The 26,623-nt window shown below is 38.8% G+C and overlaps 1 protein-coding gene across 2 annotated transcripts in view; it reads left to right on the forward strand.

Moving 5' to 3' along the window:
* Window positions 1–26,623, forward strand: part of METAP1 (methionyl aminopeptidase 1) — a 71,218-nt gene that overhangs the window by 34,073 nt on the left and 10,522 nt on the right. For both annotated transcript variants that reach the window (XM_027116966.1, XM_027116967.1), the window contains exons 2-9: window positions 1,227–1,278; window positions 7,122–7,237; window positions 8,820–8,880; window positions 12,993–13,084; window positions 13,814–13,897; window positions 16,600–16,738; window positions 18,507–18,638; window positions 22,179–22,322. In XM_027116966.1, coding sequence (XP_026972767.1) covers window positions 1,227–1,278; window positions 7,122–7,237; window positions 8,820–8,880; window positions 12,993–13,084; window positions 13,814–13,897; window positions 16,600–16,738; window positions 18,507–18,638; window positions 22,179–22,322 — 820 coding nt within the window. The remainder of the gene's footprint in view (window positions 1–1,226; window positions 1,279–7,121; window positions 7,238–8,819; window positions 8,881–12,992; window positions 13,085–13,813; window positions 13,898–16,599; window positions 16,739–18,506; window positions 18,639–22,178; window positions 22,323–26,623) is intronic.

The following is a 26,623-nucleotide window of genomic DNA, read 5'->3' on the forward strand; positions in this document are numbered from 1 at the left end:
TTTTTTTTTTTTTTTTTTTTTTTTTTTGTGGTACGCGGGCCTCCCACCACTGCGGCCTCCCCTTTGCGGAGCACAGGCTCCGGACGTGCAGGCCCAGCGGCCACGGCCCACGGGCCCAGCCGCTCTGTGGCACGCGGGATCCTCCCTGACTGGGGCACAAACCCGCGCCCCCCGCATCGGCAGGCAGACTCCCAACCACTGCGCCACCAGGGAAGCCCCCTCATTGTAGTTTTGATTTGCATTTGTCTAATAATTAGTGATGTTGAGCAGCTTTTCATGTGCGTCTTGGCCATCTGTATGTCTTCTTTGGAGAAATGTCTGTTTAGGTCTTCTGCCCATTTTTTGATTGGGTTGTTTGTTTTTTAGTATTGAGCTGCATGAGCTGTTTATATATTTTGGAGATTAATCCTATGTCCGTTGATTCATTTGCAAATATTTTCTCCCATTCTGAGGGTTATCTTTTCAGCTTGTTTGCAGTTTTCTTTACTTTGCAAAAGCTTTTAAGTTTTATTAGGTCCCATTTGTTTCTTTTTGTTTTTATTTCTATTACTCTAGGAGGTGGATCAAAAAAGATCTTGCTGTGATTTATGTTAAAGAGTGTTCTTCCTGTGTTTTCCTCTAAGAGTTTTATAGTGTCCGGTCTTACATTTAGGTCTCTAATCCATTAGGTTGCTTTATGAAATGAGTTTTAAAATAGGCATTATCATTTTTAAGCTTTTCCAAATATTTAATGTAGTGAAGTTACAGATGTTGATTTTCACAAATAAGGTTTCCAATAACTATTTCTTATATATAAAGTTCTTTAAAATATTTCTAATTAAGGAAAGCCTGGGGGCTTCCCTGGTGACGCAGTGGTTGAGAATCTGCCTTCCAATGCAGGGGACACGGGTTCGATCCCTAGTCCGGGAAGATACCACATGCCGCGGAGCAAGTAAGCCCGTGCGCCACAACTACTGAGCCTGTGCTGTAGAGCCCGTGAGCCACAACTGCTGAGCCCGCATGCCGCAACTACTGAAGCCCATGCTCCACAACGAGAGAAGCCACTGCAAAGCGAAGCCCGCACACTGCAATGAAGTGTAGCCCTCGCTCACCGCAACTAGAGAAAGCCGTGTGCAGCAACGAAGACCCGACACAGCCAAAAATAAATAAATAAATAAAATAAATTTATTTTTTTTTAAAAAAAGAAAGGAAAGTGTGACACTAATTTTCATGTTTGTTCCTTTTAGGAATGTTTTAAAGGAAGCTGGGCTACTCACAAGTTACTACATAAGAAAGCAAGTAAGTAAAGTCACACATCTCTATACCATTTTTCTTAGAAGTGGCTTTGTGCAGAAGACAAGAATTCTTCCAGCTCTGAAAGCGTATATTTGAATGTTCTGACGGTATAATCCCAAAAGCTAGAATTAGGACATTTTTTGTTCTTTGTGGTATGTAATCATTTAAATAAAACGTGACTAATATCTCTGTTAATCTTGTTTCACATATGTAACATGAGATGGCTGCCACGAGTGGGATCTGGCTTGAGCAATACCAGAGGACATCCTAAACTTTTGGCATCTGGCACCTGCTTTCCTTTGCTAGAAGCGTTTGTGTGTTGTAGGCAAGGGCGCACGAGCTATCTGGCTTCATTTAATCAAATCGCTTTTGTTCTTGTTTAGTTTCAATTTCAGTTGCTGTCTAACTCAAAATTATATCACTTTGCTTTTTGGATGCTTTAATGTTATTCCTTACAGTCTAATGTTTAGTTTTCCTTTTTGAGACACCACAAAGTGAAACTATTGGCTGCTTTTTAGCTATTGCTGTCAACCACACTGATCTATTGCTGATTCGAATGGCCTTTTCTGCTTTCGCGACTCATCCTATAAATTCAAGCCGTTAGTGTGGCTAGCTCAGGACAACTCGTCACAATTACTTGCAAATTGACAAGGGCTTTTTTTCTTATAGCATTGCCATCCTTACGGGTGGATTGGCAGATAGTACGTGGTTCTTGGTATAAGATTTTCTTTCAACTTACTGATCTTGGTATTTTTAGTTCATCTACTTTATATTTTTAAGGAATTTGCTGATTTAATAAAGTTTGGTAGATTGTTTTATATGTGTATATACCTTAAAAATCTCATTGAGGTCAGTTTAACCACCATTTCAAGGAAAAGGAAATAAAAATTTAAAAAGACATATTCTGTGGTTGTATAAAGCGACGTCTACATTTAACGGAAATGCTAGGCTATTGTGGGAGGAAATGTGGTTAGAGATGAGGAAAAATGATGTGAATAAATGAGTTTAAAAAGCATAAATGGCAGGATTTGCTACCTGCAAAGTGTAGAGATAGGTTTAAATATGCCATTTTATTTTATTCACTTATACTTTAAATACTGTATATCAAATGTGTTAGGTATTTTTAGAGCTCTTTGAGCCAATTATTAACATTTTATATTCAGGAACTTAAAGCACAGGGAACTGAAGGATTGAGGTGAAAGAGTATGTTACTAAAAGAACTTGGGGCTTCCCTGGTGGTACAGTGGTTAAGAGTCCGCCTGCCAATGCAGGGGACACGGGTTTGAGCCCTGGTCCGGGAACATCCCATGTGCCACAGAGCAACTAAGCCCGTGTGCCACAACTACTGAGCCCGTGCTCTAGAGCCCATAAGCCACAACTGCTGAGCCCTCGTGCCACAACTACTGAAGACTGTGTGCCTAGAGCCCGTGCTCCGCAACAAGAGAAGCCACTGCAGTGAGAAGCCCGTGCACCGCAACGAAGAGTAGCCCCCACTTGCAGCAACTAGAGAAAGCCCGTGTGTAGCAACAAAGACCCAATGCAGCCATAAAGAAAGAAAGAAAGAAAGAAAGAATGGGTCTCTACTGCAAGTGTTTGCCAACTCATTGAAGTGTGCTTGTTTCTTCAATATTGGGTTTCTAAGGATAGAGCTATTTCATTATGACTTACACTGCAAGAGAATTAAACAGCTGGTGTTTCCTAAGTAGTTGTTACTGCATTGGACTAAGACGGTTTGTGTTTTACTTATACCTCTAGAGTTTGGTATGGTGCCATGTTTCAGATTGTGCCCTCTTGGATCTTAGGGGATGATTTCTTCAGTGGGTGAGCTTAATATTCTTGATCACTTTGGGCTGTGTTGGGTAGAGTCAGCCCTCAGCTGCCAGCCCTGTGTCTTTCACGCCCTAATAAATTGAACCCAACTACCATTGTGGATGACAGTCCTAGAGGAGGGAATGGTGTGGGGAAAGGTGATCTCCAGGGCTAAGAAGAGTATTGAGAAAGGGATTAGGGGAAAAGAATGTTGGGCTGGGAAGGAACGAAGGAACCAGGGCATCTTAAAAGATAGCACCTCATTCCAAGAAATAATAGTGAAATAATGTAGCAAACAGTTCATGTGAACTGATCTCTAATTAAAGATGACCCATTTATATTTATGTTCATGAGGGGTATTGGTCTATAATTTGCTTTTAATGTCTTTGACTGGATCTGGCATTAGGGTAATCCTGGACTCATAGAATGGGAAACATTTCCTCCGCTTCTATTTTCTGGAAGAGGTTGTGTAGAATTGGTCTTATTTCTTCTGTAAATGTTTGGTAGAATTCACCAGTGAAATATTTGGACCAGGAGTTTTCTTGGTTGCAGAAGCTAATCAGGCCTTAGGAATATTTCAAGTGTGAGTTAAATGACTTAAGAGCAGAATTTACTTTTTATGTGTCATAGTAAAGAAGACCAGTTAGGTTGTCAAGTCCTTAAATGCATGTAATGCTGATGCTTGGGTGCGTATTTCTTACACATATCTCCTGCCACAGTTTACACAGTACCATTGCCTTTGATCTGTAAAAGTTGTAGCACTTCACATCTCAATACTATATTATTCTACACTTTTTACACTCACCACTGATATACTCAGTGTGTTTCTTTGCTTCCCATTTTCCTAAAGTGAAAGGTGGACATGGTTGACACGTATCTTTTTATTTATTTATTTATTTTTATTTTTGTGGTGTGCGGGCCTCTCACTGTTGTGACCTCTCCCGTTGCGGAGCACAGGCTCCGGACGCGCAGGCTCAGCAGCCATGGCTCACGGGCGCAGCCGCTCCGCGGCGTGTGGGATCTTCCCGGACTGGAGCATGAACCCATGTCCCCTGCATCGGCAGGCGGACTCTCAACCACTGCACCACCAGGGAAGTCCCGACAAGTATCTTTTGAATAGCCAAAGATATGATATAAAAACTCGTTTAAAAAAAAAAAACACAAAAGAAAAACCTCTGTGGGATTCCCTGGCGGTCCAGTGGTTAGTACTTGGCGCTTTCACTGCCATGGCCTGGGTTCAATCCCTGGTCGGGGAAATAAGATCCTACAAGCCGCACAGCGCGGCCAAAAAAAAAAAAAAAACACCTCTAAATAATACTTTTTATTCTACTCTTCTACCCTTCCAAATTAGTGTGCTTGAATTTTGGATTGCAGAGGGAAGGTATTAGGTAATATTTCAAAACCGGTTCCACCAAGTTTTGTGAGCACGGATTACTCTAAGCCTCACTTCCAAGCTGCCGAAATGATGCATTTATTTTGAGTGTTAAATAACAAATCTATGTAGAGTGCTTGGTGTGTGTACAGTGCATAGTAAGTGCTCAGTAGGCATGTAATAATCACCTCTGGGAGAACTGAGCCAGGATTGTGATCAGAAGATTCTGTTCCAGGCAAAGCTTAGATATGGGCAGTTCTTCTGTGGCAGCTGGGGCCACCTGCACAGAACCTTTTAAAGAGGAAAGAAAGAAAGGTGTGCTGTACTTGGTACCTGATCTTGCATGTATCAGGCACTCTTTGACACCACCTGCAGCTTACCTGGCCCTGTTGCATTGTGATGTTTGAAAGACAGCTTACAGATGTTCGTTTATGCTGTCCTGTGCTTTCACAGTCATTTGAAAAAGACCAGTTAGTATGCAATTTTGTTACCAACCCCCAGTCCAATTCATATTTATTAGGTTTCTATTACGTATGTGTCTGGGACTTAGGGGCTTGAATCAATTGATCCGTAAATAGTTTACATTAAGAAAAACTTACTTCGGAAGAGAAACTTTCCCTAAGTAAATTATACCTAGAGACTAGAAAAGGGCTTGCCATATTTCATTCTTACTTAGATAGCTTTTGGGTTATATTATTTGTTGGAGGTCTGCTTTCAATTCTCTTGAAAATCGATTGTGGAAGGTTCAGAATCCAGATCAGTAGGAAGGAAAGATTTTACGTCCTTCGTTTTCACCCTCCCTTGGATGATGTTAAAGCAAAAAGCCTGCATCTTGATTGCTGTTCTGTCCTGTTTCTGGTGAAAATTATTCTTGAAGTTTATGATTCAGACAGAAGCGCTTGATGCAATCACAGCTAAAGCAGGTGTAAGTTGGCCTGCATTTTAAACTATTTTCTATAATGTTTGACCCTAGTGGCAGTGAATGGAGTCCATTTCTGTCCTGGAATGAGAAACAGTTTCGTGTGAATGTTAATGTCAATAGGAAAACTTTCCTGAATTTCATAGGGGAGAAAGATATCTAAAATTTAGCAGTGTAGTAGAGCTTTCCTTTCTCTCTTTCTATTCCTTTACTTTTTTTTCTTTTGGCTACGCCATGTGGCATGAGGGAATCTTATTAGTTCCCCGACCAGGGTTTGAACCCATGCCCCCTGATTGGGACTTCAGAGTCTTAACTACTGGACCGCCAGGGAAGTCCCCTCTATTCCTTTACGTTATATGTAATATTATAATTGTATTTTCTTCCAAAATAATGTGAATGGATTGGTGGTATTTTTGCATTCTTTTCAATTGCCCCTCAAGGGCCTTTTAATCCCAAGTTGACCACATGCTCTTTGGAGAGAGTACTGGACTGGGAAGCAGCATTTCCACATTTCTGTGCCCATGTGAACCATATTGCCTCAGTTTCCTCATGTGTAAAATGAGAAAATGAGATTAGATTGTCTTTTTCTTGTTGTTGATAACTTTAGTCACCATGCTGTCCTTTATATCCCCAGGACTTAATTTATCATATGACTGGAATTTTGTACCTTTTGATCACCTTCACCCATTTCGCCATTCCTCTTTAGCTTAAGATGACATGATTCCATCTGTCCAAAATCAATTTTAAATAGATTGCTTAAAGGGGGGAGTTTTTTCCTTGTACACTTCTAAAATTATTTGGAGCTTGCCTTTTAAAACCTGTGCTAGCATTACAATAATCAGGAAGACACTGGTGTGCATTGGGAGGTGTATAGGCTGCTACTTGGTGTAGGAGGGATTTGAATTCCTGCCATTTAAACTCTTAGGTTAGTAGTTTTATTTTGGTTTTTGGATGAGAACTGCAGTTAATGTGCTCAGATACCATTAAGGGTAGGTTCTGTGTGAAGATTTTTAGGTGTATTTCAGTAAATACAACATTGTATATTATTAACTAACCTGGTAGTAAGGTGTGTGTTTGGTTCTTAATTTTTCTAATGAATTTTCAGTAACTTCCGATTGATTGTTCCCTCCCCTTATCTTTGCCTTTTCCTACTTCCTTCTATTACCTACTTCTTTCTGTTACCTCCTTCCTGAAAAAAAGGCAAATGATACTCATCAAATTTTCTAAGCAACTTAAAATGTTGACTTGAAAGTCATTCATCAGCTAAGTGAGAAGTTTTTGTTTTTTACTTTAAATTTGCTTTGGGATTATTTAGAATCTGTTCTTTTAGTAAAAGCACAGAATCCATTTGTAATATCTGCTCTCAGTTGGGAAGTTTTCCCCAGGCTCAAATTTTGTATTTCAAAAAGCAGGCTTCCTATAAATTGACATTGTAGAGAGAATACATTTAGTATTTACTTGAGAAAAGGAGTTCAGCTATGAGCTGTTCCTATTCAACATTGTGTAAAAAATGAGAATATGTTTAGTTTGGGCTTTTTCTCCCAAGACACTTAGATCTTTGAGGAGTCATAGGGCTGTGGCAAGAAAGCGGTAGCTTTGGTGACTTAGGTTAGGGTAGAAGTTTGCTGGATTTTGTGCCTGGGCTCTTTGGCTTGGCTTTCAAATGGTGATAGTTAAAGTATGCTGCTGCTCAGTAGCTTGACCACTGAGGCGTTTCTTTCTCTCATTCATCTGTCCATCTCCCAGAAGATGAAAAGGCCAAGCGAGAATCTGTGTCTCCCTGGACTGTGGAAGGTGATACCAACACTGACCCATGGGCAGGTTATCGATATACTGGTAAACTCAGACCACATTATCCACTGGTGAGTAAATAAGGTAATAAAAATTTAACATTTCTTTTAAACCAATTTTCAGTTTCCTAAAAATGATACTTATAATTTGTATTCCAGTTATGAATCATGTGATCAGGATTAAGTTTACATTCTAGCTTTTTAACTTTTATGGTACATTATTTAGAAGTTAGTAGGGATAATTGGCAATCATGGATGAAGTAGAAAAATTTTAGATGAAGGATTCTTTAATATTTAAGAAAGAATGAGGTAGAATAGATATTTTTAGGCCAACATAATGGTAGTGTATATTACTACTTCTCTAAAATGTTTTCAGTGTGATATTCTTCTACCTTAAGTTTGATATGGCTTTTCTGCCACTCCTGTTCCTTCCAGCGTTCTTGGCAGACTGACTTCAGAGTCTTAACCTAGGAATTGACTTGAGTTGAAATTTATTTGTCATTCTCAAATACTTAAATTCTTTTTACTGTTGTTTTCATTTTATAAAAGAGATACATCGGGGCTTCCCTGGTGGCACAGTGATTGAGAGTCCACCTGCTGATGCAGGGGACGTGGGTTCGTGCCCCGGTCCGGGAAGATCCCACATGCCGCGGAGCGGCTGGGCCCGTGAGCCATGGTAGCTGAGCCTGGGCATCCAGAGCCTGTGCTCCGCAACAGGAGAGGCCACAACAGTGAGAGGCCCGCGTACCGCAAAAAAAAAAAAAGATACATCTTTAATTTTTAAAATTTGGAAAAATGTCAAAAATATAAGAAAGTTTAATTGTAGCTCCCAGAGATAATGTCCAGGAACATATTGGTGTACATTTACTTTGAGACATCATTTTGTTACTGATTGTGGTTCACCAATTTGTTTGGAACAACACGGGCACCTTCCTTGTCTGCATGTAATCTTAAATCTTTAATGGCTTCTGTCACTCTCCCCATTCCTTACATATCCTGGGAAAGGGGGTGGCATTAGCACTAGGCTCGATCTTCACAAAACAGATATGTTGTGATATTTAAGATGTCATTTAAAACTTTTTTTTTCATTTAAGTCAGCGGTCCCCAGCCTTTTTGGCACCAGGGACTGGTTTCATGGAAGACAGTTTTTCCACGGGGCCGGGTCTGGGGGGTGGTTCAGGCGCTTCTGTGAGTGATGGGGAGCGGCAGGTGAAGCTTCACCGCTCACCTCCTGCTGTGCAGTACGTGGCTGTGGCCAGGTGTTGGGGACCCCTGATTTCAATGAAATGAATGAACTTTTGAATTTGGTGTTTATTCCCCCACTTTTATTTTCTTTGTCAGTAGATTTTTTTTTTTTTTTTTTTTCCGGTACGCGGGCCTCTCACTGTTGTGATACGGGCCTCTCACTGTTGTGGCCTCTCCCGTTGCGGAGCACAGGCTCCGGACGCGCAGGCTCAGCGGCCATGGCTCACGGGCCCAGCTATTCCGCGGCGTGTGGGATCTTCCCGGACCAGGGCACGAGCCTGTGTCCCCAGCATTGGCAGGCGGACTCTCAACCACTGCGCCACCAGGGAAGCCCTGTTAGTAGATTTTAATAATGAAAGTTACTTTCATGTTTGAATCGGATGCATCTAACCTCTTCGTTTTTTTTCAGATGCCAACAAGGCCAGTGCCAAGTTATATTCAAAGACCAGACTATGCTGATCACCCTTTAGGTAAATTCTGCTATGCTGTTTCTTCATAGTTCAGTTTGTGGGCTTGCAGACTACTACAGAGGAAAAGAGTGCTTTCTTAGTAGAAAAGTTTCAGTGCTGGATTTCCAATAAATGTAAATATGTTTTTTCAAGGCACACTAGAACATTTGAGAGCATTAAAGATTCTTTCCTCTCATTAGAAATCTAATCAATTCTGAAAACATTGTTTATGTGGCTGTTAAAGGCTACATTCAACATAATATTGTATTTAGTGTTGTTATATCAAATTCTAGATTTTAAAAATAGTTTTGATTTTAGCATGTTCTCCAACCTTAATTAAATAATATCCATTTAGGAAATAACAGATGGTGGAGGCCTTGAATGCATGCCTAACTAAAGACTCTGGACTGTAGCAGTAATAGAAATAGTAGTAATGGTGATGATAGTAGTAGTAATGGTGATGCTGATGATTCTATAACTGATATTTTTTCATAACTGTGTGTCAGGCACTGTGTCAACCTCTTTACATGTATTACTCCATTTAATACTTTCAACACTCCTGGCGTGGGTTCTATTGTCTTCTCCCTTCATGGTTAATGATAGTGAGACATGCAGAGAAGATAGGTACTTTACAGCATAGGCTAAAGTTGGATTATGTGAAATTACTGAGTTTGCTTGTCAAAAATGGTTGAATGTGGTTTAATCTACTGAGCTAAGCTACCTTTGCTTTTTTCTCAAAGAAAAAGGAACTGTATTAAGTCCTTATGAATATAATTTGAAAATTTAGTTAAACTCCACTATTTCAGATAAATTGGAAGAAAAGAGTCTGAATGATAGAATACTGTTGAGGATGTATAATTTCATTACACTGTATTTAATATTCTTGAATATAGTTTTAAATTGTATTTTTAAAGAGTACATAGATAAGGTAAATTGTAATAGGATAAAATGTTGCACAGTGAAAAGTGAGTACCTTTCCCCAGAAGTAATCACTATTAATGATTTCTTGTAGAACTTTTCAGAGATATTTGTTGTGTGTACACACATTAACACGCCCCCACCCAATTATACACAAAACGAACAAACTATATACACCTTTTCACCTTGCTCTGTTATATTTTATGTTGTAAATATTCCATATAATCCGATATAAAACCACTTCTTTCTTTTTAATGACTGAAGTATTCCATTATGTGGACATGTTACAATTTATTAAACCAGACTCCTACTAATGTATATTTAGATTATTTCCAGGTTTTTACTTCTAACAATTTGACTGCAGGAACTGTTCTTATAATTACATATTTGTACACATGTTGAGAGTATTTCTATAGGTTAATTGCCTAAAGTGAAATAGCTAGATCACAGGATACATGCATTTTTAAAAATTTTGAGAGGTATTATAAATCTCAGAGATTTTTTTGCCAGATAAAAACATATGAGAGTCGCTTTCCCTGTATCTTTTTTTCTTTTTAAATAAATTTATTTATTTTTGGCTACATTGGGTCTTCGTTGCTGCGCACGGGCTTTCTCTAGTTGCCGTGAGCGGAGCGCTACTCTTCATTGCGGTGCATGGGCTTCTCATTGCGGTGGCTTCTCCTGTTGCAGAGCACAGGCTCTAGGCACGTGGGCTTCAGTAGTTGTGGCACACGGGCTTAGTTGCTTCCTGGCATGTGGGATCTTCCCGGACCAGGGCTCAAACCCGTGTCCCCTGCGTTGGCAGGCGGATTTTTAACCACTGAGCCACCTGGGAAGTCCTGTTTTCCTATATCTTCCCCAGCTTAGAATCTTATCAAGTTTTGCGATCTGTGCTAATTTGAAAGATGAAAAATGGTATTTTGCAGTTTTTTTAATTTGCATTTTGAGTAAGGTTGAGCATCTATATTTTTAAAAATCATTTGTATTTTTTTTTCCTTTTGAACTGTCTATTCATATCCTTAGACTTTTTTCCCCCCAGTTAGATTACTTAGTTTTTTCCATACTGACTTATAAATGCTCTTTCTATATTAAGGAAAATAATCTCTTGATGTATGTACTATGAAATGTTTTCTCCCAATCAAGCAGTTACATTTTTGTCTTTGTAACATTACGTTTATGACAAACTTTCAACATTCTTCTGTAGTAAAATTCATCAGTGTTTTCTTATAAGGTGCCTATGGCTTTATGACCTAGAAAGACCTTTTGGGTTCAGAGATTATAAAAACATTTTCCCATGTTTTCTTCTGTTTCTATGGTTTTACGCTTCTTGAGTGTGTGTGATAAAATTTTTGGTCCATCTGAAACTTATTTATCTTTAGGAGTTAAGTAGGGATTCAACTTTATTTTTTTCCCAGCAGAATATCTGGTTGTGACATCACGAGTTATTTTTAAAAATTAGTCTTTCTTACTGATTTAAAATGCAAGCTGTATCACTATATTAAATCTTCACGTCTTTAGGTTTTTGGATTCTGTTCTGTTTCATTAACCCATCTGTCTAATCATATGCCATTGCCAAACTCTTAATTATTACAGCTATATCGTGTTTTCATACTTGATAGGCCTTGTTGCCCCCGCCTTTCCTTGTTTTCAGAATTTTCCTGGCTGTTCTTGCATGTTTGTTTTTCCATGTGAAATTTAGAATCAGCTTGTCTGATTCCCAAAAATGTCCTGTTGCCATTTTTTATTGGGATAGTATTAAATTTATAGAGTAATTTTGGAAGAATTGACACCTTTACAGTATTGAGTCTTCCTATCCAAGAACAGGGTATGTTTTTCTTTCCTTCATTAGGCCTTTTAATGTTAAGTTATTCCTGGATACTTTATCTTTTTAAGTTATTCTTGTGAATATAATATCTTCTGTATTTTTTGCTTGTTCATATATGGGAAAGTTATTGATTTTTATATATTTTTCTTATCTGCCAACTTGCCGAATTCTTATTTCTAGTCAGTTACCAGGTATTCCCTTGTTCTAGGGATATATAATCGTATCTGAAATTGATAAGGAGTTTTTCCTTTTCTTCCTAATTTTATATGTCTTGTTTCTTTCTCTCGTTTAGTACATCTGCTAGTATTGTCAGAACAGTGCTACAAATACTAGTGCTGATAGTGGGCATTCCATGATGTTGGTTCTTGGCTTGAGATTTACATTTATCATGTAAAAGTGGTCGCTGGCTATGGTATCAGAATTATCCTTCTAGATGATCATTTATTTTTCATTACTTAATCTGTGGCTATGATGAGTTATATTAATAGTTTCATATTGAACTATCCTTGCCTTTCCAATATGAATCTCGCTGAAGTCATGCTGTACTATGTTTTTTGGATTCTGTTTGATAATATTTTATTTGGTATTGTTATATCAGCATTTATAAAAAGAGTAGTTTATGGTTATATTCTTTTTGTCAGATTTTGAAATAATTATTATACTGGCTTTAATGCTTTTAAATGTATGAATAACTTCAATTAAGCTAATTTTATGAGTGAAAGTTCTTAGGGCAGTATTTTTCCAACTTTTTTGACTATGACCCAGAGAACTGTATTTTATAGCATGATCTGTGTGTATGTGTGTGTGTATAAATCAACAGTCAAACATTTTACAACAGCACTTACTTGCTTACTTACCCTGTATGATATAGTCTATTATTTTCTATTCCATTTATTTACTATAAAAAAATATTAGTCATAGCCCACTAATAGCCACTAAAGGGGCACAAGCTGCCATTTAAAAAACACTGACTTAGGTTCCGGTTTCAAAAAAGAAATGAATGTAATTAATTTATCAGTTGTTGATAATGTACTTGCTTCATGAGATGATGATCATGAAAACAGTTATAAATTGTATGGTGCTCTTCAAATGTGAATCATTTACTGACCTTATTAACACACTCCTGGGCAAATAATAAGTACTCCATCTTGAATGATTTCTCATAGATTTGGAAATTTGTTCTTTAAAAGTGTTCTTTCATTTTGTTTAGCAAATTTCATGTTGCAAGTAGTTTTTCAGAAAACCTGACCTGGACCCTCCCATATTATGAAATACCATTGTGTGAAATAGTGAGACCTGACTATTATTATATCATCTAGGGGATAATTATGCTAATATATACTACATCTTTTTGTTCATTTTGGTTTTACTTACTGATTTTCTTTACCAGGAATGTCTGAGTCTGAGCAGGCTCTTAAGGGTACTTCTCAAATTAAGTTACTCTCATCTGAAGATATAGAAGGCATGCGACTCGTATGTAGGGTAAGAGTTTTTTTCTCCCCCCCATGGGATAGAACGTGTTTAAGTAGTCATAACACATGAAGTCAATGATTTGCTCATTTATAAAAGTAGCAAATGTTACATAGTAAAACTGTGACTAGCCATATTTACTTTATTTTTAAATTTACTTTTTGAAGTATAGTTGATTTACAATGTTGTGTTAATTTCTGCTGTACAGCAAAGTGACTCAGTTATACATACATTCTTTTTTATATTCTTTTACATTATGGTTTATTCCAGGATACTGAATTTAGTTCCCTGTGCTGTACAGTAGGACCTTGTTGTTCATCCATTCTACATGTAATAGTTATTTTCTGTGGTTCTTTGAGGAAAATCATTCATCTATTCTTTTATTTCCCTCCCTTCCCTTCCCCGTTGTAGAATTGTGAGAAGCTTCAAACTTCATCAGTTCATTATTGTTTAGATTACTTAGGATGTACATTTTCACATACAAATCAGTCAGACGTACTTATTAAGCTATTTTCTAGTTAGCCCAGTTTTATTTATATGTTTACACACACATGCATACACTTTTATTAATGGGTGTTAGAAATACATACAAATGGTTGTAAACTGAAAATTCAGGATTATAATATGCAAAGTGAGGTTCGTCTTATCAATATCCTACAAAATCTAAGTTAGTCCAAAGGGTACAGATTTCTATTTCTATTTCATTTCTTCTTGAATGTATGAAGTGTTTCTCTTTTACAGCTTGCCAGAGAAGTACTGGACATTGCTGCTGATATGATTAAACCAGGTGTAACTACTGAAGAAATAGATCATGCTGTACACTTAGTAAGAATTTTAATTTTATGCTTTGAAAAATTTTTTCATACTGTTAGATGTTTAGTCTAAAACATTAAAGTAAAAAATTAAGTAAACCTAAGTTCTGAATATCTACACTTGGCTAATTTGAAAGCAAAGTTTTCACTTTGTTTCAAATATAGAAAGTATTCAACAGTCATTATTCCCATCTTTAAGTATCTGTGGTATTGGGGTCTGAGGTAAGCTTGAAATATCTTGTTTCTGAAACCTCACATTTCATAACATTTTAGTTTAGCTTTTATAAGATGATTAGCTTTATTAGCACTTTAAGTAAATCACGCTACCACATGCATCAAATATTTTGAAATAAAAAAGAATATAACTTCTGAAACTAGATTAGTAGGAAAACATCTTCCTTTTTATATCTAATAACAAGGCCACAAACAGACCAGATACATGTTTGTAGTAAATATGGTATAGGTATACTTTTAAAATAAAGATTGCTTATCTACCAAAGAGAGACCTTAAAACCCTTTAGTAAATAAATATTCATGATCATAAAAAAAAAACAAAAAAAAATACCCTACAGTAGATGAGTACATATATGATATGATTAGGTTGTTCATAGTAGAAGAGCAATAATTAGTTAATAAATCACATGGAAAACTAATTAAACCTGCTCTGGTAATCAAACAAATGCAAGTCATAAAGACCTACTAAATTAGTAAGTATTTTAAAGATGTTTATGTCCATTGCCTACGGGAAGATGGTGAAATTGGTACTCCTTTGCATGGTGGTGGTATTGTAAATTGGAACTATCCTTTTGGAAGGAAATTTGACAATGTGTCTTGAGCTATAAAAATGTTTAGAACATTTTTTTATTTGGAATTTTATAAATCCTGATTTTTAGGTATTGTTATAAAGTACAGTTGACCCTTGAACAACACAGGTTTGAACTGCATGGATCTTTTTTTTTTTTTTTAGTATTTATTTATTTATTTGGTTGCACCAGGTCTTAGTTGCAGTGGGCTCCTTAGTTGCAGCTCCAGGGCTCCTTAGTTGCTGCTCACCAGCTCCTTAGTTGTGGCAGGTGAGCTCCTTAGTTGTGGCATGCATGTGGGATCTAGTTCCCTGACCAGGGATCGAACCCGGGCCCCCTGCATTGGGAGCGCAGAGTCTTAGCCACTGCGCCACCAGGGAAGTCCCTGCATGGATCTTTTCATGTGATGAAAAAGATCTTTCATCTTTTTTCAATAAATATATATATCTACTGTAAATGTATTTTCTCTTCCTTTCGATTTTTAAAAAAAATTTAATTAAAAATTAAAAAAAGTTCTTTGGCCTCACCACGTGGCATTCTTTTTTTTCTTATGATTTTTAGAGTAGTATTTTCTTTTCTCTAGCTTACTTTATTGTAAGAGTACAGTATATAATACAAAGAATTATGTAATATAAAGAATACAGTATATAACACATACAAAATATGTGTTAAACTGTCTGTTATTGGTAAGGTCAACAGTAGGGTATTAGTAAAGTTTTGGGGGAGTAAAGTTATATGTGGAATTTGGACTGTGCAGGGGGTCAGTGCCCCTCCCCCTCCCCCTCCATCCTTCCCCCACCCCCTGTGGCCCCAGGTTGTTCGTGTCAGCTGTATGTGGTATGCATTAATAGCAGTTTGAATGCTTCCTATAGGCCAGGTGCTCTTTTACGTGCTTCTTTTATTAACTCATTTAATTTCCCCAGCAACTCAATGAGATAGATGCTACTGTCATCTCCATCTTACAGATTAGGAAACTGAGGCAGAGAGAGGTTAAGTTGCCCAGGGTTACACAACTTGTAAGTAATGGAGTTGGCATTTTCAGTCAACGCAATCTGCTTCTGTGTGCTCTTAACTAGTATTTATACTGCTGTAAGAAATACAGAAGCATATCGTTAAATATAAGGAAAAATGATAGGCATGTAGTTATTGATCATAATATTTTTTTTGTAATTGAGGAAACTAATATAAATTTTCAATACTAGAATTGCCAATAAAATTATAGTGCATTCCACAAAGTGTATTCTAGGCAACTATTTAAAAATTATTTGTAGGAAGACTGTGGCAATGTGGAAAGAGAAATTATGTATGCTATGACTACCACTGTATAAAAACATCCAAGTAAAATAAGACTTATTTATGGGGAACCAGATCATTTTCTTAGAGGTTCTTTTGTTGTTCCACATGAATGTAGTGGTTAAAATGTCTCAGGGAATACTTTACCATCTCTTAATTATTACTAGTATTTATTTTTATTTTTATTACTTTTATTTTATTATTAGGGATAGAGGCTTGTTTCTATATAAGAAATTATAATTACATTAAGTGTGCACATTAATTTAAAATTTAAATAATATGTTTTTAATAAGGAGTAGGTAATTCTAAAATAAAATCTTCATATAGTGACATCTGTTTATGTAAATATTTGAAATATGTGAATTTTCTTTTCCTTTGCGATTATCAAGTAAACTGGTTTGCCTGTGGTCTGACTTACAAACCCTACTATTTATCTACTGTTTAAGGTAATAGCTACTAGTATTTCTAAAATAAAATCTTAAATAAGTTCTTCATTAGGAGCGTTTGTACAACAAAATTTTCCACATTTTTCAAATTTTAAAATGATTAATTGTATACAGATTAACTTTTTCTTTGGCACATTCCAGATTATTCTCTCCGTATTTTTAATTTATTATAGGCATGCATTGCAAGAAATTGCTATCCTTCTCCCCTGAATTATTATAATTTCCCAAAGTCTTGTTGTACTTCAGTGAATGAAGTGATCTGCCATGGAATTCCAGACAGACGGCCCTTGCAAGAAGGTGATATTGTTAATGGTAAGAAATAAGTGTGACTTTTGTCACTGTTAGCAAAGAAACAGCAAGGCTTTGGGAGTCTAATAGTGACTTGCATTTTCTTCACTTGCTTCCTGTCTTTTACTTTTTTCATATTTAAAACTTAAAATAAATTGAAAATCTCTGGAAACCTATTTTATGGTTTTAAGATGTTTAACTGCTTTCAAGGTGCTTCTAGTATGATGTGCTTGATACAGGTTCTTTAATGCAGATGATCATTATGTGATTGGTAAATAGGGGAAAGATGTCAGTGAAGTGTGGTAGTAATGTTGATTCAAGTGGGATTTTTTTTTGCTTATTCCTTTTAGTCCACTATTGGTTTTGAAGAAATCAGGGCAGGCTTTCTTACAGATAAAGAGAAATCATTAGTAATATATGAAGCTCTTAAGAAAAACAGCTAAAAATCCTGCAGAAGTATCGTCCTTGATGTAAGAAGTTCAGAAAGTGGCTTTAGGGACCACTGTGTTAAGCTACTTTGGGAAACTCCCAAGTGCAGAGAAAGAAGCTGCAAAAAACATTTTCCTCTGTGATTGAAAAAGTGTTGATGAATTAGGCTCCCCTCGATGGTATTTTTAATATTGATGAACTTGGTCTCTTTAGTAATCAGATATCTTCAAGGATCTATATATCAAACAAGGAAGCCTGAGCCCAGGTGTTAAAGGCTACAGAGAATGGACCAACTGTGATGCTGGCTGTGAATGGTAGTGGGGACTTGACCAACACTGCTTTTTTTTTGTTTGTTTGTTTGTTTTTTGGCGGTACGTGGGACTCTCACTGTTGTGGCCTCTCCCGTTGTGGAGCACAGGCTCCGGACGCGCAGGCTCAGCGGCCATGGCTCACGGGCCCAGCCGCTCCGCGGCATGTGGGATCCTCCCGGACCGGGGCACGAACCCGTGTCCCCTGCATCGGCAGGAGGACTCTCAACCACTGCACCACCAGGGAAGCCCTGACACTGTTTTTATATGCATTCTTTTTGCTTCAGTTAGAGTATCTGTTTATAAAGTTCCATAAGTTTTGAGGGGTCTGCCCAATGCTGTTTTTCATATATAAGCCTTATTATTTTTATTACACACATAATGTGTGAGGTTTTTCAGGAACGTGAGTGTTGTGCTAGAGCCAACACACCTATATTGTGATATTTTAAGTGGATTGAAAATTTATGGTTTAAGAATACTCATTTAATGTGCTCCGTAGGATACATTTAGTGGAGTTTAGTGGTGTAGTGGTAATCTGTATTTTTAAACATGGGAATAGTCACAAATCAGTGAAAGGCAAATGAGTCTTTGAAAACTAAGTGTAGAATAGTGTAAATGTTTCTATTTATTGATTCACTAGGACGAGGAAAAAGTCATTAAAGATAACTAATGAAAGCAGTATTTCCTGTTTAATGTCAAAACGTGGCAAAGTCCTTCATTTAATGTTCTTAACTTGGGTCATTGATCTTGCATGAATATATCCGGGGTTACATTTTTCTTCTGCCGTAAACGATCTAACCACTGTTGTAAGAGTATTAAAGCCCACTGTCTGGCTTGTGCTGCGAGACCACGGACCTGTTTTCCACAGTGAGTTCAGTTGCATTACAGACAAGAAGTGTCTCTTGGGCATTAAGTATGTATTCATTGGTGTCACTTGTGAATGCAGAAGTTATCTCTCTCATTAAGCTGCTTGATTCTGTCATGTTGGAGAAAGTTAACTTCAATTTTGAGATAAAAAACAAGTGTGGTCTTTATGTTTGCACATTCTTTTGCAGTGGACATCACTCTTTATCGCAATGGTTATCATGGGGACCTGAATGAGACGTTTTTTGTTGGAGACGTGGATGAGGGAGCTCGGAAACTGGTTCAGACCACGTATGAGTGCCTGATGCAAGCCATTGATGCAGGTCAGGCTCAGTGCTGGGCACCCGCTGGAGCTACTGTGTGGTGTGGGCCTTGAGTGACCTGTCACTATACTGTGCATGCCTTATCCCTCCCAGCTGTGCCTCTACCCTCCCTGAGTTAGCTTTGGGTTTGGCAGTAGTAGGTTTAAGGATGATTTGGGAATCCCTTGATGAGGATGGACCGGACTATTGCTTATTCCTTTGACTCTTCTATGATTTATCTTCCTTTTCTCTGGCTGATAAATGAGGAGGAATGCGTGGATACTTTTTTTTTTTTAACGTCTTTATTGGAATATAATTTCTTTACAATGTTGTGTTAGTTTCTGCTGTAAAACAAGGTGAATCAGCTATACATATACATATATCCCCCTATCTCCTCCCTCTTGCGTCTCCCTCCCACCCTCCCTATCCCACCCCTCTAGGTGGTCACAAAACACCGAGCTGATCTCCCTGTGCTATGCAGCTGCTTCCCACTAGCTAGTTATTTTACATTTGGTAGTGTATATATGTCAATGCTACTCTCTTACTTCATCCCAGGTTCGCTTTCCCCCTCCCTGTTTCCTCAAGTCCATTCTCTATGTCTGCGTCTTTATTCCTGTCCTGCCCCTAGGTTCATCAGAACCATTTTTTTTAGATTCCATATATATGTGTTAACATACAGTATTTGTTCTTCTCTTTCTGACTTGTGGATAGTTCTTGAGTGCAACTTTTCTTCTACTTTTTAATTATTTTGGGAAAGAGTGTGTTAGATTATAAGAGAAAAATGAGTGATCTTCCTTTACGCTTGCCTCTCCTTTTTTGTTTTTTAATCTCTCTTCTCCAGAGGTGTCCACTTTTTTTTTTTTTAATAAATTTACTTAGTTTTGGCTGCGTTGGGTCTTTGTTGCTGCACGCAGGCTTTCTCTAGCTGCGGCGAGTGGGGCCTACTCTTCGTTGCAGTGCGCGAGCTTCTCATTGTGGTGGCTTCTCTTGTTGTGGAGCACGGGCTCTAGGCACGTGGGCTCAGTACTTGTGGCTTGCGGGCTGTAGAGCGCAGGCTCAGTAGTTGTGGCGCACGGGCTTAGTTGCTCTGCGTCATGTGGGATCTTCCCGGACCAGGCCTTGAACACGTGTCCCTTGCATTGGCAGGTGGATTCTTAACCTCTGCACCACCAGGGAAGTCCCCAGAGGTGTCCACTTTTAACATTTAGCTTTTTTTCTCTGTAGTATGTTAGTACACACATAGAAACACACATAACTGTATGTATGTGTTTAGTTAGGTTAAACGGAATCATAAGATTTGCGGTATTCTATAATTTGGTACTTTTCAACCAGTAATATCTTAGAGGTCTTTCCATATTAGAATACGTACGTACCTGTATGCATAGATCTCCATTCTTTTAATGGCTATATATTATATTCCACAGTATAAAATTTTCTACAACTGTTCCCCTACTGGATTTTGGTGTTTTCCATATATCTTGCTATTGCAGTGAATAATATCTTTGGGTAGAGGTGTATTTCTGTGGGATTTTTCTCACATACAACAGTTCATCCAGGTTTTTTAAAATTTATGCCATATCTTGTGAGGAAAGAGAAGGAGAGTCTTGTTGCAAATGTTAACAGACTATTACAAAGGACAGTTTGAGGGCAAATAACTTTTCAGTTAAAATCCACAGCATTTCAACCTTATTGTTCAGTGTATTATCCACCCCCTACCCCCTGTTAAATAAATCTGATATATCATCAACAATGTATTGGACAGGACAGGGTTCTTAGGCAAAAATATAGTATATGATGCAATTTTTACTAATTTAATGAAGTCAGAGGAATGAAAAGTGAAAGCATGTGATTATTTTTATATATTAATATGTGAGATATTCTTTTCCTTATTTTTCACTGTTGATTATACTTAAAAACTTTGATATTCTCTGTGGTATTGTGAGATGAGGACTTTAATATTTAGTTTCTCATTTTGGAAGCTTTAGTTTTAAATCATTTTTAGGGTTTCTGTGTTCAATGTTTATGTCCCTTTTGCTTCTCTGTGAGTTGATTGAAATAACCAGACAGCTGGAATGTTGTTTTACAGTGACACAGGAATAAAAGTTGCTAAGAACCTACAAGAAACCAAAGTCTTCATTAACAGTAGACAGGAAAGAATAGAAGTTGATTCATCTCTGGAAAGTGCTATTAACACTTTTGTATGTATCATTCCTGCCTCTTGTTTTCCAATAATTTGGCTGCCCACCCTGGTGCAGAGCACTAGAGAGCTTGACCAGCTATGAAATTAGCCTTCTAGAATAGGGCTTCTCAGTCTACATGCTCATGGCACTTTGAGTCTGATAATCCTTTGCTGTGGGAGCCTGTCCTGTGTACTGTGGGATGCTTAGCAGCATTCCTGGTCTCTACCCACCAGAGGCCGTTTGCACCACCACTCCTCGTTGTGACAACCAGAAACGTCTCCAGGTATTATGAAGTGTACTTCCCTGGGACCAGAATTCCCTCTGGCTTGAGAATTAGGGGAGAAGTCTCCTCTCTCACCCTCCGTCATTTTTGTTGAACAGTTTCTTGTGTGTTGTGCACCATGGTTAAAATTTTCCTTTCCTCCCTGCTGACTGGGGCTGATAGGACGGCTTGGATGGAAATGCAAGAAAATCATTATGCAAGTCAGCATGTTCCTCAAAAATAATTAACCTCCCACCCCCCCACCCCCCAAAAAAGTCAAGCTGGAACATGTGGTTAAGAGCAAGTAAATGTTATGAAAATGATGCCTTGAGCCGTTCACCTGGAAATTTGATTGATGGGAGAGGATGTGTTGTGCCTGCGCCTCAGGTTGGAGATGAGAGAGGCACAGTAGGGGACTGTAGGGCGTGGGAGGACCCCCAGAACCGTGGCCGGGTTCCCTAGGAGTCTCCATGCTAGGAGAGCTGTAGCAGCAATAAGAACCGCTTCTTTGGGTTTTTATTTAAACAGTGGTAAAAGTCATAAAAGTTAAACGGGGCTGGAAGTATACAGTGAGAAGTAGCTTTCTACATCCTACTCCTAAGACCTTCTGCAGAGGCAACTATGAATAATTTGAGAACCACTTTTATGGGGATAAAGAAGCCCAGGGGAAGTAATTCTTTGCGAAATTGACCAGACTAAAACTGAGGACAAGTCAAGTTCCTTTTTGGACATCCCTTTTTCTCCTGATGCTCTTTCCTCTCTTATCTCTTCTGCTCGCTTTAATGGAAAGCACACTGACCTTAGGGAAGGCGAGGAAGAGAAGTGTGTGTTCCATTCTCTTGTTTATTCAGAGAGCAAGCGGTGCCTCTCCCAACCCCTTACTGCTGCACACGCCCTCTTCTTCTGCAGCAAAGGAGGAAACCCAGGTGCTGCTGGCTTGGATCTCAGCTTTGCCGTTTCCTGGCAGTATAGCCTCTTTGTGCTTCGGTTTCCTCATCTTGAAAGTCTCGGAATGTAGGTGTGTAAAGCCTTCAGAAAGGTTCCTGGCATAGACAGTGATTGCTTAGTAATCATTAGTTTTTCTTTCTCTTTGTCATGAGTCTTCTCTTTTCCTTTCAGTGAAACCTGGTGTTCGATACAGAGAATTGGGAAACATTATTCAGAAGCATGCCCAAGCAAATGGATTTTCAGTTGTTCGAAGCTATTGTGGGCATGGAATCCACAAGCTTTTTCATACGGCCCCCAATGTACCCCACTATGCCAGTAAGTACTGTCCAAAGATTTGGTATTTGCTAACTAACAAATATTCAGACATTTAACAGGACCTACTATTTTGTATTTATTAAAGTAATCTATTAGCTGTTATAAACAGACCCCCCAGAATGTAAACACAAGGCACATAACAGTCCACAGCATATGTGTGTGGTCACTCTGGGGGTGTGGGGTGGGACAGTTATTCTCTGACCCAGGCTCTTGTCACTTTCAACCTATAGCTTTCAAGATCACTTTGGGGGTTCCCCTCCTAGTCGTACAGATATTGGGGACGAGGGGAGAAGCATGGAGGGGTATGCTTGGGAGGTTTTAATGGGCCAGCCTGGATTTGGCATAAATCACTTACATTTACTTTTCATTGGCAGGAATTCAGTCACATGGCTACACTAACTGCAGGGGAGGTGGGGAAGTGTAATCCAGCTGAGTACTCGGGAAGAAAAGGAGACTAGTAATGTTGGTGAACAGCCAGTACTCTCTGCCACATGTATTCTGATTCCTTAAATGAAATTGGTTCAGCTGGGTTTGATTTGAGCTCTCAGTACATGTCAGCTACTGTATTCTTTGTTGGTATAGAGGGGAATCGACAAAGTACCTTTTCTCGGGCTTCCGTGGTGTCGCAGTGGTTGAGAGTCCACCTGCCAATGCAGGGGACATGGGTTCATGCCCCGGTCCGGGAAGATCCCACATGCCGCGAAGCGGCTGGGCCCCGTGAGCCATGGCCGCTGAGCCTGCGCGTCCAGAGCCTGTGCTCCGCGGCGGGAGAGGCCACAACAGTGAGAGGCCCACGTACTGCAAAAAAAAAAAAAAAAGAAGTACCTTTTCTCAAATTGAGTGCTGTCTGATAGATTAACAAAGGAAGTTTTGGGCGATTAATGTCTTACAGAAACCTTTCTCTTGGAGAGTTAAGACATGCAGGGGTGAGTCTGTTATTTAGTGCTAGAAAGGAAAACCGTCCACAATAAGTGACCTAAGAAGGAATTTAACAAATATGTAGGAGCCATTGCTATGTAGACACTTTCATGTACCTCCTTGTGCTTACGTTTTTCCTCATATGCACAATAGCAGGGAATGGTACCTACCCTAGAACTGTTACTAGGATTAAGTGAGATAATGCGTGTTAACTTTTAGAGTGATGATAATAATGATGGTGATGCTATACATTATCTCATTTGATCATCACAACTCTATGAATAATTTCTTAGCCCTATTTTTTTAAAATTTAAAAAAAAAAATTTTTTATTTTGCGGTGCGTGGGCCTCTCACTGTTGTGGCCCCTCCCACTGCGGAGCACAGGCTCTGGACGCGCAGGCTCAGCGGCCATGGCTCACGGGCCCAGCCGCTCCACGGCATGTGGGATCTTCCCGGACCGGGGCACGAACCCGCATCCCCTGCATCGGCAGGCGGACTCTCAACCACTGCGCCACCAGGAAAGCCCTCAGCCCTATTTTTAAAAAGCAGATTCTGCGTTTAGGGAAGTGATGTATTTATTTCAAGTCCACACAAACTAGTAAATAAACGTCAGGTGTAGGATTGGTACCTAGGTTCTGTCTGGCTTTCTGGAGTCAGTCTTTCCCGTGCTGCCTAGGAAGTACTGAAGCAGTTTGGCGCTGGGTCTTGTGGGAGAAATAAAGATTGAGATTTTGGTTTGCTGGAGAGATGAGGAAGGGCATTCCAGGTGGTGGGGAAGCATGAATAGGTGCTTCAAGTTGAGACTGAACAGAGACAAGATAAGCTTGGGCTGAGAATTATGTGTTAAAGACTAGAAATGGGCAGTGCCAGATCGAGGATAGTTGACTTCCTTTTAGGGATTTGTAGAACATTTTTTGGCAGAAGAATGGCAAGGTGAAATTGCCATTTGGGGAAGAAAAGTTAGCAGTGGTGTCTAGAATGGATTGCCGGTGTGAGTTAGCCAGGCTTGTCAGCCTGATGCAGTTGTCGTAATCCAGATGTGAGGTAAAATCTAAGACGTCAGTAGTTGTGAAGAGAAAGGGAAATGAGTGAGAAACGTCTCAACAGGAGGAGCTAGAGAAGGCACTTAAGGCACAGCATTTGACATAAATCAATAAGCATTTATTAGCAGACCACATAGTCCTTCTTATTTCAGCTGGAATTGTGCTTGAAATAAAAGCTAGCAATAGAAAATAGGTAGCCAACTTCATTCCTTCCTGGTAAGCCCTGTGATCACCTGATGTGCATTGCCTTTAACAGAATGGAAGTAGCTATTCTGATGACACTGGCGTGTGCCACACGTGTACGTGTGTGTGTTTTGTGTGTGGAACAAGAGTGTGCAAGGGAGGGAATGAAAAAAGCACCCTTACTTGCAGAGGTAACAAACTTAGGTTTAGGTATGGACTAGATAGAGACTTTTTGTCTATCTGTCTATGTCTATTAATTTTTATCGGAGTTGATTTACATTGTTGTGTTTCTGCTGTACAGCAAAGTGAATCAGTTATACATATACATATATCCACTCTTTTTTAGATTCTTTTCCCATATAGGCCATTACAGAGTATTGAGTAGAGTTCCCTGTGCTATTCAGTAGGCTCTCAGGAGTTATTGATTTTATATCAATACACAGTAGTGTGCATATGTCATAAAGAGAGATTTTTTTTGAAGGAAATAGAATTTATGGGAGACGGAGATACAGGTCAGTGATGATGGTGTCAGCAAAATACCATACCACCCATACACAAGAGATGGCGCTTGAGTTTCATGTTAAACTCTTTAATTAGAAATAAAAATTCTGAAAAAAGAAACAAGGACCCAGGTATACTTCATTTCATCCAACTGATATGTTTTTGAAAAGTCAAGTGTTAATCGGGTTTAGATAAAACAAAATATGTGTGGTCCCTTTAGGGACGTGTTAAAGGAAGCTGCTGAGAGTCTCTACTGCAGAGGCCTTTTGAAATGTAAACGATCCCTGCTTTGGCTTGTGACTTCATATTCCTAAGCACCCGAGCACGGAACCAGGAAATGGTTGTGTGACTTCCCTCCACCTCCTTCCGTGTAAGAGAAGTCCTCGTTAGATGAGAGTGTAGTGTGCTTCTTTGTCATTATGGTTCGAAAGTAAACGTGATGCTACCCTATCTTTAGAATATATATCACGGTAGTTCTGGGAGGCAGACGGTAGAGCAGGTACACACCTTTGTAAAAGCACTCAGCAGTAGTATCTGCTATAGTGTAGTCGCTAGGCGATGTGTGTTTGAGCCTTGTTGAGAAGCTGAAACCATGAGTCAAGGTTAGCTGCGAGTTGTAACTTCTACAACAATGAATCAATGGCAGAAACAGGAGTGGAACTTGGATTCTCTGTATTGCGCTGTCCAGTGTATGTGAGGCACATATGTAATATTAAGATTTCTAGTGGTCATATTGAAAAAGTAAAGAGAGACAGATGGAGTTAATTTTATATTTTATTTAATCCATTACATTAAAAATATTAGCATTTCAACATTTAATCAGTGTAAAAAAATTGCGATATATTACATGCTGTTTTTTTGTCTTTGAAATCGGCATATTTTTATATGCACTTTCTGACTTGCCGTTTTTTAAGTGCCGATCTTCATGCACCCAGTTGCTGCCTTACTGGACAGCACAGCTATCAATTCCTTTATCCTTTTTTCTTTCCATGACACCACACTGACGCTCTTTGACATTTTCTGTTTGATATCCCCAAGGGAATATGACCAAGTCTATATATGTAGTAAATTGCATGTCATTTGGAGAGAAAGTTCATGAAATTAGAAATAAAAAGTAAAGATTATTTTTGCCCCTCAGAGTTTTATAATAATTTAGAAACTCCTGATTTGGAATCTGTAGAATAAGTGTATTTTGGCAATACCTAAGATAGCGGAAAGCAGCGTGATAGCTATTCACAAGGAAGGGCGTGCAGGAGTGTAAACGTGCGGGTGAGGTTAGACCGTACCTAGACAGAGCAGCTTGAGCAGGGTCGGCCTCTGTCGACACATGGGTTGCCCTCCGGAAGAACCGCAGCCTTACGCAGAAAACCCCTGAAAGCCGGTGCTTTCGCCACCTGGTGGTCCGGCAGCGCAAGTGCAGTCACCTGTTTACCGATGCTCTTATCAGTTTTTGGTTTTTATTGACAGTTTGAACTTTAAACTGGTTCTCCATTTTCGTCTGAGATTGTATAAAAAGGCCTATCCTGTTTAAAATTTTTGGCCTTCTTGGGAAGATGGCACGCCTGGGCACTGATAGTTGAGTTTCTCACAATGATCCTGAAAAATACTTTTGTAATTGGTTAACTTGGACAAAAAGTCTTTGGAGGGAGAAATGGA

Source organism: Aethalodelphis obliquidens, unplaced genomic scaffold (genome assembly GCF_003676395.1).
Source record: "Aethalodelphis obliquidens isolate GAN/ISIS:26980383/991018 unplaced genomic scaffold, ASM367639v1 scaffold17, whole genome shotgun sequence".
In the NCBI taxonomy this organism is placed as follows: Eukaryota; Metazoa; Chordata; class Mammalia; order Artiodactyla; family Delphinidae; genus Aethalodelphis; species Aethalodelphis obliquidens.